Raw genomic sequence first — 18,664 nt, forward strand, 5'->3', positions numbered from 1 at the left:
AAATTGAGTTGGTAGCATCAGGTTTATGGTGGTGGCATCTTTTCGGGAGCAGGAAGGTCACACTAGGCAGCTAAGAGAAAGGTTTTGGTAATTGGATTTGGATAGCTGGAGTTTGTGCTGGGCTTCAAAGATACTTTACCTCCCTCCCCCCCCCTCCCACCCCCTTCTTTTTCGGTTTGTTGGCAAATGAAGCTCAAAAGGATAAAAGGTATTTTAGGAATGGTGGAGAACTATGCTTAGACTAGTGACGTAATTACATAATTTTTTATAACATGGCTCTATTAGCATTTTTCTTGTTGCTCTTTAGTGAATAATCTAAATGGGAGGGAAAGAAAATGTCATTCTCATAATACTTGAAATTTGTGTTGGCTTTGTTTTGCTTGTTGTTGCAATTGTGGCCATTTCCTCCTGGGAGCTTTTAAATCAGTAATCTTGGATTTCTTGACCTGGAAAAACTGAATTTTCTATGACTGATTCGCTGAAATCTATTAGTATGTGGAATATCCTAAAAATGTGCTTAGAAACAAAAATTAGGCTTATCTGCCTAAGTTTAAGCATGTGGAAGTTTAAACATTAAATCAAATTAACATAGTTTTAGGGTTGCTAAGCATGTGAGTCTCAGCAATGCTATTTGTAAATTACTTGATTGCAGAAAATTTTTGAAGCCAGTGCTTGCTCAAATGGTAGTCATTGTAGTAGGAGCTCTGTAACTGAGTGCCAAAAAGCTGGTTTGATCTCTAGTGCCATAAGGTTTGACACTATACTGAAATTACAGCCTTGTCTTTTATTGTGTCTATCTTCCTGCCACAATTTTAATTTGCTATATTGCTTGTTTTCTTGAGTTTTATAAATATTGGTTGTGCATAAGAAGCTAATAAAAATTCTTTTCTGTTATAGGTACTACGCCAAATGATCTACAGTTGACAATACCCATGTTAAAAATGGATGAGGAGGATAATCAGAGGAGAGATGATGCTGATGAGATTTTACAAAATAAGTTGAGAAAGGACTCCCTGAGAAATGCATTAGGAGACAACACTGAATGTGACTCTTTGTCTCAGCAGGGAACAAGGTTAATATCAGATGAAGTTTTCAGGAACCTTGAGAAGAAAAGAAAAGAGAATGGCACAAACAAAAGGGCATGGTCAGGATCACCAAACTTGGACACTGTTGAAGCAGAGGGACCTGAAAATACCTCCAGAAAGAGAAAGCTGATGTCTTCTGCCAATGAGAAAGACAGTGACAGGAAGTTGCACAAAGTTCTAGCTGAAGAAGAAGGTAGCGTAGAAGCTGGAGTTGTAAAAATTGAAGGAGTCACTGGCTGTCATGATGATAATGTATATAATTCACATTTCATGTGCCCACATTGTGATTTCAAGTGTGCTGATGGTGCCATACTGAAAACTCACAAGGAAACTAAACATTCTCGAGAGGATTCAGCTGCTGTTCCTGAAAAGTTACCTTCTTCAGAAGAAATCAGTGTTGACTGTGGAGTTGAAAACATGGACAAAGATCTTAAAGGCAAAACACATGATCAGTTTCTATCATCCTGCTCTGATTTAGAAAAGCATATACAAGGAAGCCACTCTCAACAATCCAAAGAGCAAACATGCCCTCAGTGTAGTTGCACAACTAAATGTAATTCAACATTACCTACACATGCTAAGCAAGATCATGAGAATTCCAGGGTATTTTGTTGCGATCTTTGTGGTTTTCAGAGTGCTGAGGAAAATCTCCTGAATTCTCATTTCCTTGGCAAGACACACCTTCGACGCCAAAATCTTGCTGCACGGGGAGGATTTGTACAAATACTGACCAAAAAATCCTTTAAAAAACCACAGTCTACTGTAACCAGAGAGAAGAATGTGAGAGCAAGACCTGGAAGCAGTAAATTAAACGCAAGGACTGCTGATGCAAAAGAATTAAATGTTTGCAGTGTGTTGGAAGACTCAAATGTAAGCTTGTCTAAACAAAATGATGGCACTGAACTTCTTGGCGAAATGGTAACATCTACAAATGTTCCTGCTGAAAAAACAGATAGTATGATAGGAAAGCTGCTTTCTTCCAGTGTGGAAGGAGATAATGAAGGTCATACTGGAAAACTAGAAATACCTGGACCCTCAGATTTCTTGCAGAATTCAGAATTCCCTCCAATTACCAGAAGGCTAGTTAGCAGTTTAAATGTGACAAAGAGATCTCATAGACAGGAACATAAAAGAAATATTGTATTGCTAAGGGCTTCTTTTGTAGGAAATAGGTCTTTTAGATTAAAAAGGCAAGTTAAAAGAAGGTACAATTTGTTGGGTAAGAAAAACAAGTCTGAAACTCGAAGAGCATACATGAAACATATCTCCAGCACACAGCTTAAACCTAGTGATTCAAGCCCTACATCACATACAGAACTAGAAACAAATGATAAGAGTCTTTGTAATACTGCTTCAGAAATTCAAGATCTTACTCAAGTGAAGCCAAATACTGTTTCTTCTAGCACTACAAATACTAAAAATTCTGAAATTGAACTTATTGCAAATCCTAGTGTTCATCACACTTGCATTGACTGTGGTCATGTCTTTCAGAACAAAGAAAGTTTGGAAATTCATGTTGTAAATTTTCATACAAAAAGTATTCAGTTTCATTGTCAGACATGTAGTTATTCCTGTGGAGTCAAGGAAGACTTGCAGCAACACTGTCAGAATACTAAACACCAGATGGGAAGTTGTAGCTTTAATTGTCGACTTTGTTCATTTACCAGCTTGAATGTGATAAACTTTCAGAGCCATATGAGTGAAGTGCATAATATGTCCCATAGTTGTCCAACTTGTGTTCTTTTTTTTCAAACACAAGAAGAGCTGATAAATCATCAAAAACATGAGAAAAATGATAGTTCATTACTTCAGCAAGCTACTCCATTGAGTAACACTGGTCTGACCTTGCAAATGGTAAGTTCTGCTGACTCAGTATCAAGCAGTAGCCAAAAACTTGAAAAGGAAATTAAAGTATCAATGAAAACAAAACCTCCAGACTCTTCCATTGTAAATCATAAAAATGAACTAAAACATTCTGTTCTGAGTAAAACCCAGTTTCACTGTAAAAAGTGTTTTTATAAGACAAGATCTTCCACAGTTCTTACAAGGCACATAAAACTCCGACATGCACAGGAATATCACTTTCTCTGCAAAGCATGTAATCTTTACTCACTGAGTAAGGAAGGAATGGAGAAGCATATCAAAAGAAGCAAGCACCTTGAAAATGCTAGGAAAAATAATATTGGACTGCGTTTTGAGGAATGCATTGAAAAGGTTTGCGTTGGGGTTGGTGGTATTAAAACAGTGATGGATCCTTCTATTTCTGGGAATGAGAATACAGAGTTTGATAAAGAAATTGTACATGTTCCATCCTCTACTGTAGAAAACATATTGAGAAATAAGGAATTTGTTCCAGTTGATCAAAGAATTGGTGAAAATGAATTGGTTTTAGCTAATGCACCAAAAAGAGGGAGACCCAAAGGCACTATTTCTAGAACCTGTACCCATTGTGGTCTTTTGGCCTCCAGTGTTACAAATTTGACTGTTCATATCAGGCGAAAGCACAGCCATCAGTACAGCTATTTGTGTAAGGTTTGCAATTACTACACTGTAACCAAAGGAGATATGGAACGTCATTGTGCAACCAAAAAACATAAAGGTCGTGTGGAAATAGAAGGACGTGGAAAACAGAACTCAGAGATCATTGTTAGCCCTGAAGGAGGAAATTTTGAATCTACAGGCAAGAAGGTTAACAGCCCCATGCCTGCGTTGTGTGAACATGTTGAGGACAGTAGCCAGACTTTAGATTTGGGAAGTTCTATCGTAGATCAGCAAGAAATTGAGCAAGGAAACGCCGAGGTAAATGTTGAAAATGCTAGTAGGTTGCCAGATTTGGAGCATGCTAGGAATTCGTTAAATATAAAGCACACATTTCTTGAATCAGCAACGGATACCCAGGATGGTGACCCCTGCTTCCAGAGAAGAATGGTGGGTGCAAATGACAACAAGTGCATACACTGTGACTTCACTGCTCATTCTTCCTCTTCATTAGAGTTGCATGTAAAACGAAAGCATACAAAACAATTTGAATACTACTGTATGGCCTGTGACTACTATGCTGTAACTCGCAGAGAGATGATTAGGCATGCGGCAACAGAGAAACATAAAATTAGAAGAGAATCTCATGTTTGTTTGTCTGTGGAGGAAGAAAACACAACACATATTGCTAAAGAAGGCTCAGCTCTGTCCCAAGAGGAGCACCATCACAGTGCAGGAGAACTGAAAACTGTTTTAAGTGAAATGAAATGTGCCAGTGATGCAGCAGAAAGTGATCATACATGTAAAAGCTTAACAGAGTGTATTGCCTTAGATGAAAATGCATTTCCAGAAATGCCTAAAGAAGGCAGTTCCCAAAATACAGTGGAAAGCGTAGTTGAAGAGGAAACTAAAAATGGAGGAGAAAATATTTTATGCGAAGGATTCCAGGGAGCTCCTCAGAAAGATAATGCTGGTAAGCCTGATGAAGAGATACCAATTAAAGAGGCAGGCACTTATGAATTGCAGACAAGTGGACGTGGTCAGGAGCTGCTTAACTCAGGGGATTGCCCAGCAGAAAATGAAAATAGATCAGGTGGCACAAACTTGAAGTCAGGAAAAGGCAAGGAAAACTTGGAAGCAAATAGAGAAAAACCTGATGCGGATGGTAGAAACACAAACATTATTGAAGAAATATCACTGAAAGAAAATAACCCACTTATGCTAAGTCTTCCAGAAACAAAAAGTGCAGCATGGCAATCAAATTTTGCTGGGAACATTGGAGAGATGGTGCAAAATATGCATAGTTTAGAGGGTGACAGAAGTTTCAAAAAGAATCCTACTGGGGAGGAGGAAGAAGCCCTTATGGAAGCACAACATGAAGCAGAAGTAACTATAAATAACAGTATTTGGGAGGCAGATGGCTCAACAGCTGAGGGCATGCAAGAAAGTAGTAATGAGGCTTTAGGAACAGTCACTAGTACTGATGATAAACGAAAGGCAATGCAAAATTTTGGCAAGTTTGATTCTTCTATAGTAAGATTAAAAAGCAATCAAGATGGGGAGCCCATTGACCATTCAGGTGAAGGACAGGTGCCAGGTGGAGTGAGAACTGGTGAGTTTGCAGTGAAAGCAGACGCTTCACCAAGTAGTGGGAAAAAGAAGAAGTCAGAAGGCGTTTCCCTTGGGGAATTGACACGTATTCGCTGTGATGACTGTGGCTTTCTAGCAGATGGTTTGAGCGGACTAAATGTTCACATAGCCATGAAACATCCTTCAAAAGAAAAACATTTTCATTGTTTACTCTGTGGAAAGTCATTTTACACAGAGAGCAACCTTCATCAGCACTTGGCCAGTGCTGGGCACATGCGCAATGAGCAGGCAAGTGTGGAGGAGCTGCCTGAAGGAGGTGCAACCTTCAAATGTGTGAAGTGCACGGAGCCCTTTGATTCAGAGCAGAACTTGTTTCTCCATATCAAAGAGCAGCATGAAGAACTTCTGCGGGAAGTGAATAAGTACATTGTGGAGGACACTGAACAGATAAACAGAGAGAGGGAAGAGAACCAAGGCAACGTCTGCAAGTACTGTGGGAAGATGTGTAGAAGTAGCAATTCCATGGCCTTCCTAGCTCACATTCGTACCCATACAGGTATGGAAATGCTCTCTTTGCAACTGGTCTCTTTCAGACAGAGTGAATTATTACCACTGGCCGTTTTCTGGTTTTTAATCTCTTTAACATTTCTTATGAACTGGTATTCATATTGCTTGATGAGCCACTGATGAAATTCAAAATTACCTTTAGGGGGATGAAAATACAGTGATCAAAGAGCAGAAAATGTAAGAACATTTTAAACGCAGTCACCCTTCTGCTTTTTGTTTCATATAGAGAGATTTCCTTCCCTTTAATCTAAATTGTAATCATTAATCAGTTCTTAAATTTATATAATGCAGCAGAGGTGTTTTAAGAGAACAGTTAGCTGTTCTAACTTTCTCTTCCTCGCAGTTGTTAAATATCTACATTGTTTACTTCATTTCAATTCAGTTACACTTTCAGCATTAGATTATGCTTTGTGATAGTAATTTGTGAATACATCATTCCTTAATAAATACCAATAATGAGCATCAAGAGTTTTTTGTAGAAATAAGTTATGGGAATTGGAATAGGTCAGCCTTTTGGGAACGTAGTGTGTAATGTTGATGTGATGCACAGCAATGTAATACCTGATTTAGTTTCTGTGCTGATCGCACTTTCAATTCATTTTTATGTTTAATTTTAAGTGGAAAATTTAAAAACATTTTTGTAGAAAAATGCATAAGCTGCAGTTCTAAATTTATGTAAAAATTCACTGTGATGTTTCTATAAACCTGCCATACATTCTTTATTTTAAATAGACAGCTTTTCTAAATCACTGAGCTCTGCTTAGACAAGTGGTGTCTCCATGGTTGAATTTATGAGTGGATTTGAATAATAAATTCACATTTCAATGAACATATTTTCATTAAAACTGTAAGGTTTATTTTACTGTACTTTTAAATAATGGCTTATTATGGAAGCTATAGTTTAAATTCATGCAGTATTTGAAACTTAGTGCATGGTTACAAGGAAGAGAACAAAAAGGTAAGAAAAAAGAAACATAGAAGTATGGTAATTCCTGGCATAATCCTAAAATAGTTTTGTAAGTTTTTTTTTTTTTTTAAATGAGGGCATGACTGGACAATAAAGTTTAAAATTAATCTTGGGGAACATGGACGTTGTATTTCAAACCTTTCAAAGTATTTTACTTTAACTGCAGCATTCATGTATGCCAGTAACTCACATACTTAATACTTCCAGCATTACTTCTGTCCTGTCTATAACGTAGTTATCTGTTTTGTTTCACCCAATATCCAACTTTGAATGCAGCGTTAAGTCTTCAGAGGGGCAGTCATGCTCACATGGTCAGAGCAGCTTTATAAGCCCTTAATATGCCCTCTTACGGCAGATAAAACGGAATAAAACTAAAGGAGAAGATGCTAATGGAGCTCTCTTTAGAATTCTTTATGCAACTGTCTGGTCAAGACATGTTGCTTATAATTGATGTGTCCATTACTTGAATTCTCTTGTAATTATAGTCAATAAGTCTTGTAAATGTGTTAAAGCTCACTAAAAGCATACAAATTCAAGAACAGAGTAAGGCTAATAATTTAAAATAATCAATGTAGGCATTTCAGCACTTAATTTCCCTTGTGTGTTGATAGCTGATCATTCTTAATCCATTAAGATTTATTTAGTCGTTTACAATGCAAAATAGGTTTGCACTGGTCACTTGTGCCATTTGAAAATGTCCACCAGGTTAAGTGCAGAATGTAGTCCATTAGTCTTCCTTGACTATATGTATTAATTGCATTTAAAATCAAGTTAATGTGGATGTGAAAGTGAGGTAACTATCAATATATGACAAAGCAACCCTACTTACATAAGTTACATCATTGATTGTAACATTTAGTAAAAGTTAGTGTACTTTTTACCATCTGGTCTGTAGGTCTTATCATGAAGTATATTTTCATTGTGCTTTTGAATGGCCTTAAATATGCAAGGCAGTAGAAGAATACGTTTTGTTTTGCAAGTCATTTTTCGAGGTGCTTGTGGAGATGTTGTAGAAGGGTTTCAGATAAGAGTTTAATCTAGGCTCTTTCTCACAGCACCTTTAAATGAATTGCTTTTCTGATGCTATGCTTATTTCTCATAAATAGTAATGCAGAGACTTTTGTTAATATCTAACGGGAAGAAGGAATTCTCTTTCAATCCCTGTTATCATATTTGTGATCTTGTGTTTCACAGAACCTTTACTTCCAGTCTGTATCATGACAGTTGAAGGTGAATAAACATTTTGGGGTTATTGGGAATGGTGGTTGAGGGAAATGAGCCATGCTACCAATTGTATAGCCACTGGCTTATACTGTTAGTGAGGCAAAGTGCATTATTTCTGGCCCCTCTCATCTGTTGCAAGGTAACATCAGGTGCATAACAAGGGGAAAGCTACAGTTATTTTCCCATCTATTGTTCCGATTGTGTGCTTTTTCTAAATATTTCTTCTGTAAGCAGATGTGCATATATTTTTCTGCATATATGGATTGATATGTAGATACATGTATGTGTGTCTAACTTTATCTAGCTCAATTTTAATTTGAGTAATTGGTGATAGTTAGGGGAGTAAGGAAGAAGGAAAGTTGTAGACAGACAAAACTAATGATTTCCATTAATAGAAAAATATCGTTTCAAAATACTGTTAAATAATCTAAGAGATTTTCACATTGCAAATGAAAAGAAAGCTTTGCTAGAGAGGAGATAACAAGCAAGTCCATCACGTGTTGACAAGTGAAAATGAGGAAGTGTAAAGACAAATACGGGGAGTAGCAGAGGTGGAAGACTTTTTAGTTTTCAATTGATGCAGGTCCCATAAACTTAATTAACAGTCAGCATGTGAGGAAAAATCATCTGCAACCATATCATCTTTGTTTTGTTTCTCATCACGTTTCTCAATTAAGGGAAGATTTGCCCAAAGTAAATGTGGTATCTTACTACCCCTACCCTAAATAAAGTATGAAATGGTATAACGGTGTTTCATGTGGCTCCGCTTACTTTGCATTGAGCCTGAGGTAAAGGCACAGTTGTGCCTCCAGACAGAGATGATGTTGGCTTAGAACGGGCAAAGATTTTTTTGTTTTGAGTATCTTTTGTGTTAATGTAAGATTAGGATTATTAACTACAGTCATCTCTGTAAAACAACTGCATGATTTAAGAAATTTAGTCTATTTTCAACTTTCTTCTCCCAGTTCTTTAGTTCAGAGGCATGTCAGTGCTACCCATGGAAAATTTACACTGTTTCCATGCTGTAACTTGTGGGTAGATTAATTCTGTGGTTTTTCATTTATTTATTTGTTTAATCAAGTCAATTGGTTGGAAAGATGCTACGTCAAAAGTATTTGTCTCAGTGAACTAAAAGCCAAATGTGAAGCTGATGTCACGTTAACACAGTAGATGAGAACCACTGAAGTTTGTGGTAAATATGGCTAAGAAATGGTTAATTGCTTCAGTATTGTTTCTGATAGGTTCAGACTAGATACAGATTTTTTGCACCGTTTGTTTAACTTTTAGTCTAATACCTTCATTGTAAGTATATTTTTTTTCTATCCAAAAACATTGGAAAGAATTTGGCATCAGGGAAGGCATCTCCCTTTCACTTGAGAGGGAGATGCACTGCTTTTGTTTCAGCAGATAAGTACTGACCATAGCCTGTCAGCAAGTGGCTTTTCAAGGAGTTTAAATGGAGATGTTAACAGATATTCAGCGCTGGATATAGGAAATAAATAAATAAAACCTCAAGGCCTCAGTGATTTTTGGGTGAGAGCAGTCAACAGAATAATACATTTATGTATTGTCAGCACACTAGAGCTACGATTGGCCTGAACTACAGTTTTTCACAAAGGAGTCATGTAAATGGAAAACAGCAAAGGTCTTGTATGGAAGCCCTGTGGGACACCTGCAGTAACAGAATGAGGAACGAATTTACAATTTAATCAGTAGGAGAGAAACTAAAGGAACACAGGATTGAATCCACTTGGTATTTGAATTCCATGATAGAAAACAGCAATATAAACACCTATAGATTAAAAAAAAATCCTCTCTGACCATGGTCTTGAAATTATTAATTGTGAAATCAGTCTCTGAGATCATAAGTTAAAACATCAACTTTTAATACTCTTCTATTTAATGCAATGATAGGCTTTTTTATTTGCATGGGCCTCTTTATAGAACACAGTGTTGATTTGAAATGTCACCAAATTAATGATTAATTTAGTTTTATCAGGATCATTTAAATAAACTGGGGTTTTTCGGTGTGATTGATAGAATGTGATTGCTGTTAGCTCCAGCCTCAACCTGCTTTTGACATTTAAACATATAAAGCTGACTAGATATAACCATTCAGGTGCTAAATATATTTTACATCTACTTCCAACAGTAGAAATGGAAGTATTAAGAGATCTGGCTTCATTGTCATTGAACTGTGAAATATTCAACCTTGTCTGCCCGTGCTTAGTACTGTTGACTTTTTTATTTCAGTTAGAAGATTAAAATTAAATGCTTCATTTTTCGTCAGCTTTTGGGAATTAAATTGAAATTTAAGACTCTAAAATTTTTTACTAAGATCCTCGATTTCACCAATGGATTCTTTGAGGAGATTCTGTTTCAAGGGCAAAGCAAAAAGGTTCATTGATCAAGTATGATATAGTATAACATTTTTCTTATCAGAGCTCTTTATGTATATTTATTAAAGAACACATATTTCATATTATGCTTAACTGTATTGGAAGAAGTACTTCACAAAACATATACTAAATGTAATATGGAGAATCTCTGACCATATTGTACTTACTTTTAATGGCAGTTCTGTGATTTTAATTTATTGGTTTAAGGATTTAGTGGTCAGAAAATTGGAAAGTGCAATGGCATACTTTAGTATATGCACACATTCTTGGGAGTAGTGTAACTGCTTTGTAACACAGAGACTGACAAGTGCCCAATTCAGCTATTTCAATTAAAAAAAAAAATAATAATAATTCTGTAGTCCAGAGAGGATCCCTGTTAATTAAGACGGACAAACAATTTGACTTTTTTGCTGCACTGCTGTGATACGAGAAATAGGCTGGTACTTTTTCCTTGGAGAAATAATTCTAGAGTTCTGCAGTAGACATTTAATATTAAAGTTTGTTCTTGAAATAAATAATAGCCAAAATGTCAATACTTCTGGTTTGCAGAATAATCATAAATTCTTGACCATAAAACAGTCATAAAGGCATAATATTTTATCCACTGTATATTCATACATTGCATGTCATTACAATGGCTAGGTGATGAATCATTTTCTGTGTGTGACAGAACAAATCTGAAATACCAATGCTAATGTAAAATCTATTCGGTGTCGGAAGACTTGCAAAATTACTTTACTTTAAATATACTTGCTTAAAAAAAATTACATTTTCAGTTTACACCAATATCAAAGCACTTTTAGACCATTACGTGAGTTTCAGCATTTGGAAATAGTATAAAATGACTTTTGTCATCTTGCTGAAGGGCTATCTCCTTTATTTTAATATTTTTGGTTTAAAAAAAAAAAAAAAAAAGAGTGAATGATTTTCAATAGTTCAGAGAGTAGTTTCCTTAGTCCTGAATCTAAGGAAACTAATGAGTACTGTATAGTATATACCATCTGTGTCCTGGGAGTTATAAATTTATGTGCAAGATGCTTTTTTTGTTAGGCAATAATCTGAAACAGGTTAAATGTGGGATAGGCTTTTTTAAAGGTTATTTTTTCCCAGGAATTTTTATTTCTTTAACCGTGGGTGATATATTATTCTAATTCAACTCATATCTTATGCTAAATTTTACTTAGGATCAAAGCCATTCAAGTGCAAGATATGCCACTTTGCAACAGCTCAGCTCGGAGATGCCAGAAACCATGTCAAGAGGCACCTTGGGATGAGGGAATACAAGTGTCATGTCTGTGGGTGAGTAAATTGAAACGGTTTCCACCATGGTTAACCAGGAGAAGAGTGCAGGATATGCATTGTTTCAGAATTGAAAACTGTGATGTGAGCAAGAGTGGCTAAAATTATGCATGCATATCCTCCTTTCCATTGTTATGGTAAATTCCTTAAATACAGTTATGACATTCTTTTCCCACTTCTAATCCTGCACTGAAGATGAGCAATTTTATGGGCTACAAGGTCAATTTGAACCTGTAATCTGTAAATTGACTAAATTATAGGATGTTCATTCACATTGCCAGGGAGAACTGTAAATTCCATTTAAAGACATAAAAAATATATAATATAGACTTTAGTGTGTGGGGTTTTTTCTTTTGCTATCCTGTTATAATTTTAGTACCATTAACAGATTTCTGGACTCCATTAGGGTTCTCATTCTTTACGAAAACAAAACAGAAGGCTGGTTTTTCAAACAAATGCGTCTAAAATATTGCAGACATAAGACTTTACAAATAAATTGAAGTCTTTTATGTATGCTTGTGTTCTTGTTTGCTACCAAAAAAATCTTGGTTTTCTTTTTTATTTAATCGTTATTTCCTCAGAAGGATCGTTCATAATGTTTAATTGTCCTTCAAATGTGTTGCATTTAATAGGAGGCATTGAGACTCCTTAATGCAAAACTAATTAATTTAGCAGAAATGTTTAAAAGGTTTTAAAATGCCATGGCATACATGGTACATCATAGGACATTCAAAGTTGGGTTTTAATACCCTACTTCTGATTAAAAATATATTTTAATGTTATTATGCTAGAGAAATTAACTAATATATGCATCATATAAAAACACTTTACTCAAACCTATGTAACCTGCTATAGCAGTCTTATGGCTAATGTGTAGAACGGCACAGGTTCAATTAAATGATGCAGTGCACACATGAGTGGTGTGGTGTGATGTTAGGGATAATATTAAGCAGGAAGGATTTTTTTTTTAGTCTTAGTATACTGATCTACTGCAGGACAAAGTGAGTTACACATTTTAAAGGACAAGTGAATCTTCAGCTGAAGATGCAGCTGAGTGATTTCCACTGATTCATCTCTCTGTTTTTCAAATAATTTTGCATGCTGCATTATGAGATACTTTGGATGTTTTTACTCACTTACAAAAATTAATTGCTGACTTCTTGTAACACGAAATTAAAATGTATGAGCCTAATTCTTAAGTCCACTGAATATCAACAGTAGAATAACTTGTGCTACTCTTTATTTTGCAGCATGCTTATAATGAACTTCATGTTATGTTGTTTGAAAAATCTTATTTGCTGTCTCTGCTAGATAGGTTGCTGAGAATTTGGCATGGAAGATGATTAACAGTTGCAAATTCACTATTTATGTGGGGCTAAGCTCTTTTCTTTAGAAATTGTCAACAAATTTGACAGTGGTTCTTTCTTCAATTCCTTTTTAACGTCTAATGAAAAATCACGTTATATAACTACGTAATAATCCACACAAAGTCAAAAATCTTGAAATAGTTGCTGCTGAATCTTATATTAAAAAAAAAAAAGAAAAGAAAAAGAAATAAGCGGGCTGAGCTTCGGTACAGATTCTCACTTTTCAAAAATTCGTTCCTTCCCTTCGGGGTTGAAGTGTTCTTAGAATCTTGTCTCAGAAAACGCACAGCTTGGTTGTAGTTCCTGACACAAATGGTTTAAACAGTAGACTTGAATGTTAGTGACTTTGGTAACCTGATTGCTTACTGTATGTTGCTGATATGTCATATCTGGTAGCCAAACAGGTACTTATTTTCCATTCCTGTATGTTGTTGTATGATCAATTTACAACAACAACATGGACAACAACATCTGTGCTAGATATGACAAAACAATGGGCTGAGGAGACATGCATTACAATATCCTGTGCTGACAAAAATCTAATTCATATACTTGCTCAAATAATCATCTCATTTCACTTAATGTGCACAACAAATGTATTTTAAGAATTATACGTTAACATTGATTTAATTGGAGAAGACATTTTTATACTGTAGCTAACAGTCCTGAAGAATTCAGCAGGATTTGAGCAAGTAGGAATGAGCAGGACAGTTTTAACTTGTAGTCCAAATGATGACCATGCTATCCTTAGATGTGAAAGAAGAGAAAAGAGTGTAACAGCCTGTGCTGTGTTTCTGCTGTTTTAATTGAGAGGATCAGGCAGTGTGTAGTTTAAAAAACATAAAGTGGCAACATTAATTAAAAAAAAAAAAAAAAAAAGCTAGGATTGGCTATCGGATTAGTGGCACTATAGAGCATTGGTACATTAACACCACTGACAATGTCAATTCATTATCATTGATGGCTAAATAATCTTAGAAATGCTCAGTGGACCTATTAGTTCCTGAACATAAGCAGCTCATGCTGCATTTCTTCATTAGCTTTAATTGCTATAAATTTTACCTTTTTAAAAATCATGCTTTAAAAGGTGAAGTGATCTTTCAGGAACATTAACTCTGTAATTTTGTCACAAACAGAAGGTCCTGCACTATGTTTTCTTTTCTGCAGTAGTTAGTATTCTATCCTCTGACTTTTAGATTCATAGTAATAAGCCCTTGTGCTGGTTGCGAGGATAAATTGTGTTTCAAAAGCTTTTGAATCTTCCTGCACACTTTTTAAAGGTGAAATGTCAGTGCAACACTGTGGTTTCATAGGTCTCAGTATAGGACTTCTTCAAAAATTCCCAGATAATTTTTGCCTAAAAAATAAATCTGGTTGGGGGAAGATTCTATCTAAATTTTCCAAATGCTCCTTATATTTGCATGATACAAAGTACACAGAAGTACATACAAAGTACATTTCACTCAGTTCCTGAAAAACACTGTAATTTTGGTGTTTTTTTTTTTTTTTTTTTTTTTTTAATTGAAGTTCAGGGTTTGTTTTTCTTCATCTGCAGAGCAGAAACTACGTGATACAGAAATTGGACACCAGTAATGTTTTAACATTTGGAAAAAAACGTCTGCTATTCATTTTCCTTATCGCAGATGTGCGTTAATTTTCTTTTCCATACCCATGGCTGTAAAATATACCCCCTTATTTCAGAGGTAGTATCTGTTGCCTTCTGTGTGTAGCAAACTGCTGCGCGTTTGAATTTAATTTTTTGTAAGTCTTGTTCTGAATTTGGCAGCCACCCTGAGCAGATGAACAAATTTTGGTTGAACAGCATTTAAAATTTCTGTTTCATTTGCCTGGTGGAATGCAGTGAGCAGGCTTATCTTGCACTTTTCAAATCTTATGCCTCAGGAGGAACATACAAAAATGCATTGTTCTGCACTTGAGGTTTTGAACAGAATTTATAGGTGATGTTTGATTTAAAAATGCATCTACTATTCCATTGCCTTTTCTTTTTCTCACCTTTGCTTTCAGAAACAGAATTTTGGGGTTGTAGTTACATGTTTCATAAAGAATGACTGCTTCTTTCAGTTTTTTCCCCCCTTTCCTTTGTGACTTCTTTAAAAATCTACTGAAGAAAATTGTCAGTATTTAAAGCACACAAAACATTTCTTACGACCTTCCTAAAAACTGGGAAGACATTTGTAGTAGCATCTTAATTAAGTTTATTCAACATATAGTAGCCAAGTCGTTTAAGGAACACTTGTGTATGCATGAGGAAAACTGGAGAAGGTGGAAATGGAAATGTATGGTTGTTGGTTTTTTTTTTTTCCCTCCCTGATTTCTTTCCTTTTTTTTTTTTTCGTCTGTTACTTTTGAGTTGTTTTGGTGGTTAGAAATATTGATCTTTTTAGCTCTTTGCTTCTCAGTCTCATTTTGCTTTTAAACTCCTTTTTCTAATTAATTCCAGAGATGTTATAAGGTGTTCTGCTAAATAAATATCTTTTTTGGTTTTTAAAAAAACCTTGTACAAACAAGCTTTCAGAAGAGTTACAGCATCTCAAGCATGGAAATAACTTCACTTTTCCTATTAATGCAAAGATGAGTTTGGAGATCTTAGTCTGTATACAGCTTAGTATTTTACTGACACTAGTTGCTTGGAGGACATCTAAAGGAAAATACTTATCTGTATATTACATAGGTATAGTGGCTAACAGATATTCCTGCTTTATAGGTAAGGATGTGTTTTGACCAGCTGCATCTAACAGTTGGCTGTGCTCCTGTTACGTTTTTTTAAAGTCTTCTAGATTTTCTGCCTGTTAGTGTCAGGCTACTTGGAGTGAAAGCCCACTCTTAAGATTGCTTTCAGCAAGCAAAAAAGACTTATTCATAAATTTATTGGTAGGAGCAGGAGAAACATTATATTTTCAAGGATGCCTTAATGTACTGTAATGTAAATTAATTATTTATACTCACGCAGTTTGGGAAATCTTAAATAGAAAGTTGCTACTCTAGTAAAACTATTTTTGTGTGGTATTGCCTAGTTTTTGTGCATTAGAAGGGATCTCTGTGTAGATGATTATAATGTCACTTTCTGACCTTTGCAGCTTGAATAATTGTAAATCATTGCTTCATAACGTGTCAGAGAATGTCTGTACTAGGCAATTAAATGGCAGAATATAATAGACCAAATTATTGCCTGTCATGTTTTCAACAACACAGTTAGTATTTGAGTTACACTTAATCATTACGTGCATTAGCAACTTCATTGGAATCCAGCTTCAGGCTGAGCATGAAATACATTACATTATTTAAACCTCTAATGGTAGAAGTCATTTATTTGTGTTGAAGTGTACAACATGCAGAGTTTCATAAAGCAAGGAACACTTGAGAGCTTAATTTATCCAAATCAAAGTCTAAATGCAGATAAACACAAGTGGCAAAAATTAGTAATTTTTATAGGCTGGAAATATTTAAAAATACATGGTTGTGGATAATTGTAGGCAGCAGGGATAAATTAAAATCACTATTTTTAGTAGGCTCTGAAAACTGAAACTGTTGTATAAATAAATCATCAAATGCATCATGAAATTACATTTTTGAATGAACAATTAATTACACACATCATACCTACAGATGTGCCCAAACAAATCATATGTATTTGGTTCAGCTGTTCAGATTAAAGATTAGCGTGTGTGAAATGACTGCTCCAGACCCCAGGTACTGAGGGTTTCTTTCTCTGCTTTTTGTCATATACTCCAATTGAACACTTGTGTTGGTTTACTCTTTAGTAAAGAAGATGAGTTCAGCCTATGTAACAGCTTTCCAAACCCACATGCGCATTTAAACAAATTAATAAGAAAATATTAGAGAAGCTTGTGGAGTGAAATAGCATGTGTTACATTATCTTGCCAATTTTTGTTCGGTTATCTATCATTTTATTAGATTTGCAAACTTGACCTTCAGCACGTACTCTCTTTCTAGTTTTTAAGAAAACTGCTTGAAATTGAAGCAATTTATTTTTATTCAGAAAAGCTCCCAGCATCCTTCCACAGCTGGCACAGACACCACGCTGTGTTGTGTGAGACATGGCCTGGAGGTCGGCTGCCCGTTAGCTGGTGGAGGCCAAGGCAGCAAATGGGAGGCTCTAGTGGGGCCTGGGCAGAGACCCTTCTGTTGGAGCCTGGTACTGCAGATGGTACTGCACAGTCATGGCCAGCTTTCTGACTTAATAAAATGTGTTTGTAGCCATTTGCGTGCTGAATTAGATTCTAATAATGATTTACTTATACTTGCTGAAGAGAAAAGGTATGTATGGGACACACTTCTGAGAGTATATATTTGTATTTGAATTAGAGATACTGCTAGTGATTCAGACTAATATCCACTGCGTGTAATCTAATTCTAGTGCACTTCCAAATGGTAATTATCAAGATACACAGTGGTGTGACTGTGATATACGCTGTATGTGTAACTGATGCTTTTATGGACATGCATTTTTAATTTTTTATTGTAGATTGTTCTAATGTTCAGGATGCGTGCGTTTCTGTTAGATGGTAGACATCTTAAAAAGCAAAGCCTTCATGTCTTGAGAGGCTGTGGCAATTTAAAACATTGTGTGTTTCAGGAATGCTCTTAGTTTTCCTCTAATTAAAACAACTCATTCCTGAAGACTTGGAATTCTCAACAGCTTCAAAGTGAAAAACGTGTTTTCCCCCTAGGCCACTAAAAGGGTGAAGCGTGTGCATGCTTGTGGGTCATAGAACCATATAACATACTGAGTTGGAAAGGACCTGCAAGGATCATTGAGTCCTACTCCTGGCTCTACACAAGAACACCCAAAATTCAAACCCTGTGTGCAAATGCTGTGCAAACATTCCTTGAACTCTGATAGCCTGGGGCCATGCCCACTGCCCTGGGGAGCCTGTGCCAGAGCTTACCATCCTCTGGTGTACAACCTTTACTAGATACCCAATCTGACCTCGGGCACAGCTCTATACCATTAGTCGTGTCAGGGCTTTGTGGTCTCTGGGGCTGATCCATCCCAGGAAAGGGATGAATGAAGCCTGTGGCTGGTCATGACCCAGCACGGCTTCAGAGCCAGCCCAGCCAGCAGTGCTGCTCCCAGCTGTTCAGGGGTCCAGCAGTGTGAATGCTTGCCCTGGGGAAGCATCCCACTCTGCACATACCTTTTGAGAGACAGTGCCATCTGTGCCCATGCAGGAAGGGCTTGAGTCCTGTTCCAAGCAGACGGGAGTCGTAACTAATGGCAAACTAATGGCAAATGGGGCATAAATGCTAAAATCCAGCGTACCTACTGAAAGGGACTTCTGTATTATAACCCACAATTTGGAAGAACTGCCACAGGCATTGAGAAAGATACTATTGAAAATATCCTTCTACTGGCAGAAGCAGATGGCAAAAAGAAAATTAGCTTGGATTTGGTTACTGTGAGATGAATGGAGACATCAGTTTGTCAATATGGGTGTTTGGTACAGAAAGGGGAAAAGGTTTCATTGCTTAAGACACTGGTTATGTTGTTTTGTTGGTATGCACAAGTTGCATTGTTTGGATTTATATCCACAATTCAGAAGGTTTAGATTTGTTGCATATAAATGATTAAAACAAATAGATTTGTATCAAACTCTTCATTTGACAGTGATTTTTCCCTGCTGCTTTAAGTGACTTTATTTAAAA

General features: G+C 36.1%; 1 protein-coding gene across 9 annotated transcripts in view; it reads left to right on the forward strand.

Moving 5' to 3' along the window:
- ZNF407 (zinc finger protein 407) overlaps positions 1-18,664 on the forward strand; it is a 340,478-nt gene that overhangs the window by 33,480 nt on the left and 288,334 nt on the right. For all 9 annotated transcript variants that reach the window (XM_042838457.1, XM_042838465.1, XM_042838439.1 and 6 more), the window contains 2 exons: positions 898-5,709; positions 11,495-11,609. In XM_042838457.1, the coding sequence (XP_042694391.1) occupies positions 933-5,709; positions 11,495-11,609 (4,892 nt within the window). In that variant the 5' untranslated portion in view covers positions 898-932. The remainder of the gene's footprint in view (positions 1-897; positions 5,710-11,494; positions 11,610-18,664) is intronic.

This window comes from Centrocercus urophasianus, unplaced genomic scaffold (assembly GCF_019232065.1).
Source record: "Centrocercus urophasianus isolate 14NV4802_14NV808 unplaced genomic scaffold, USGS_Curo_1.0 seq_11, whole genome shotgun sequence".
NCBI lineage: Eukaryota > Metazoa > Chordata > Aves > Galliformes > Phasianidae > Centrocercus > Centrocercus urophasianus.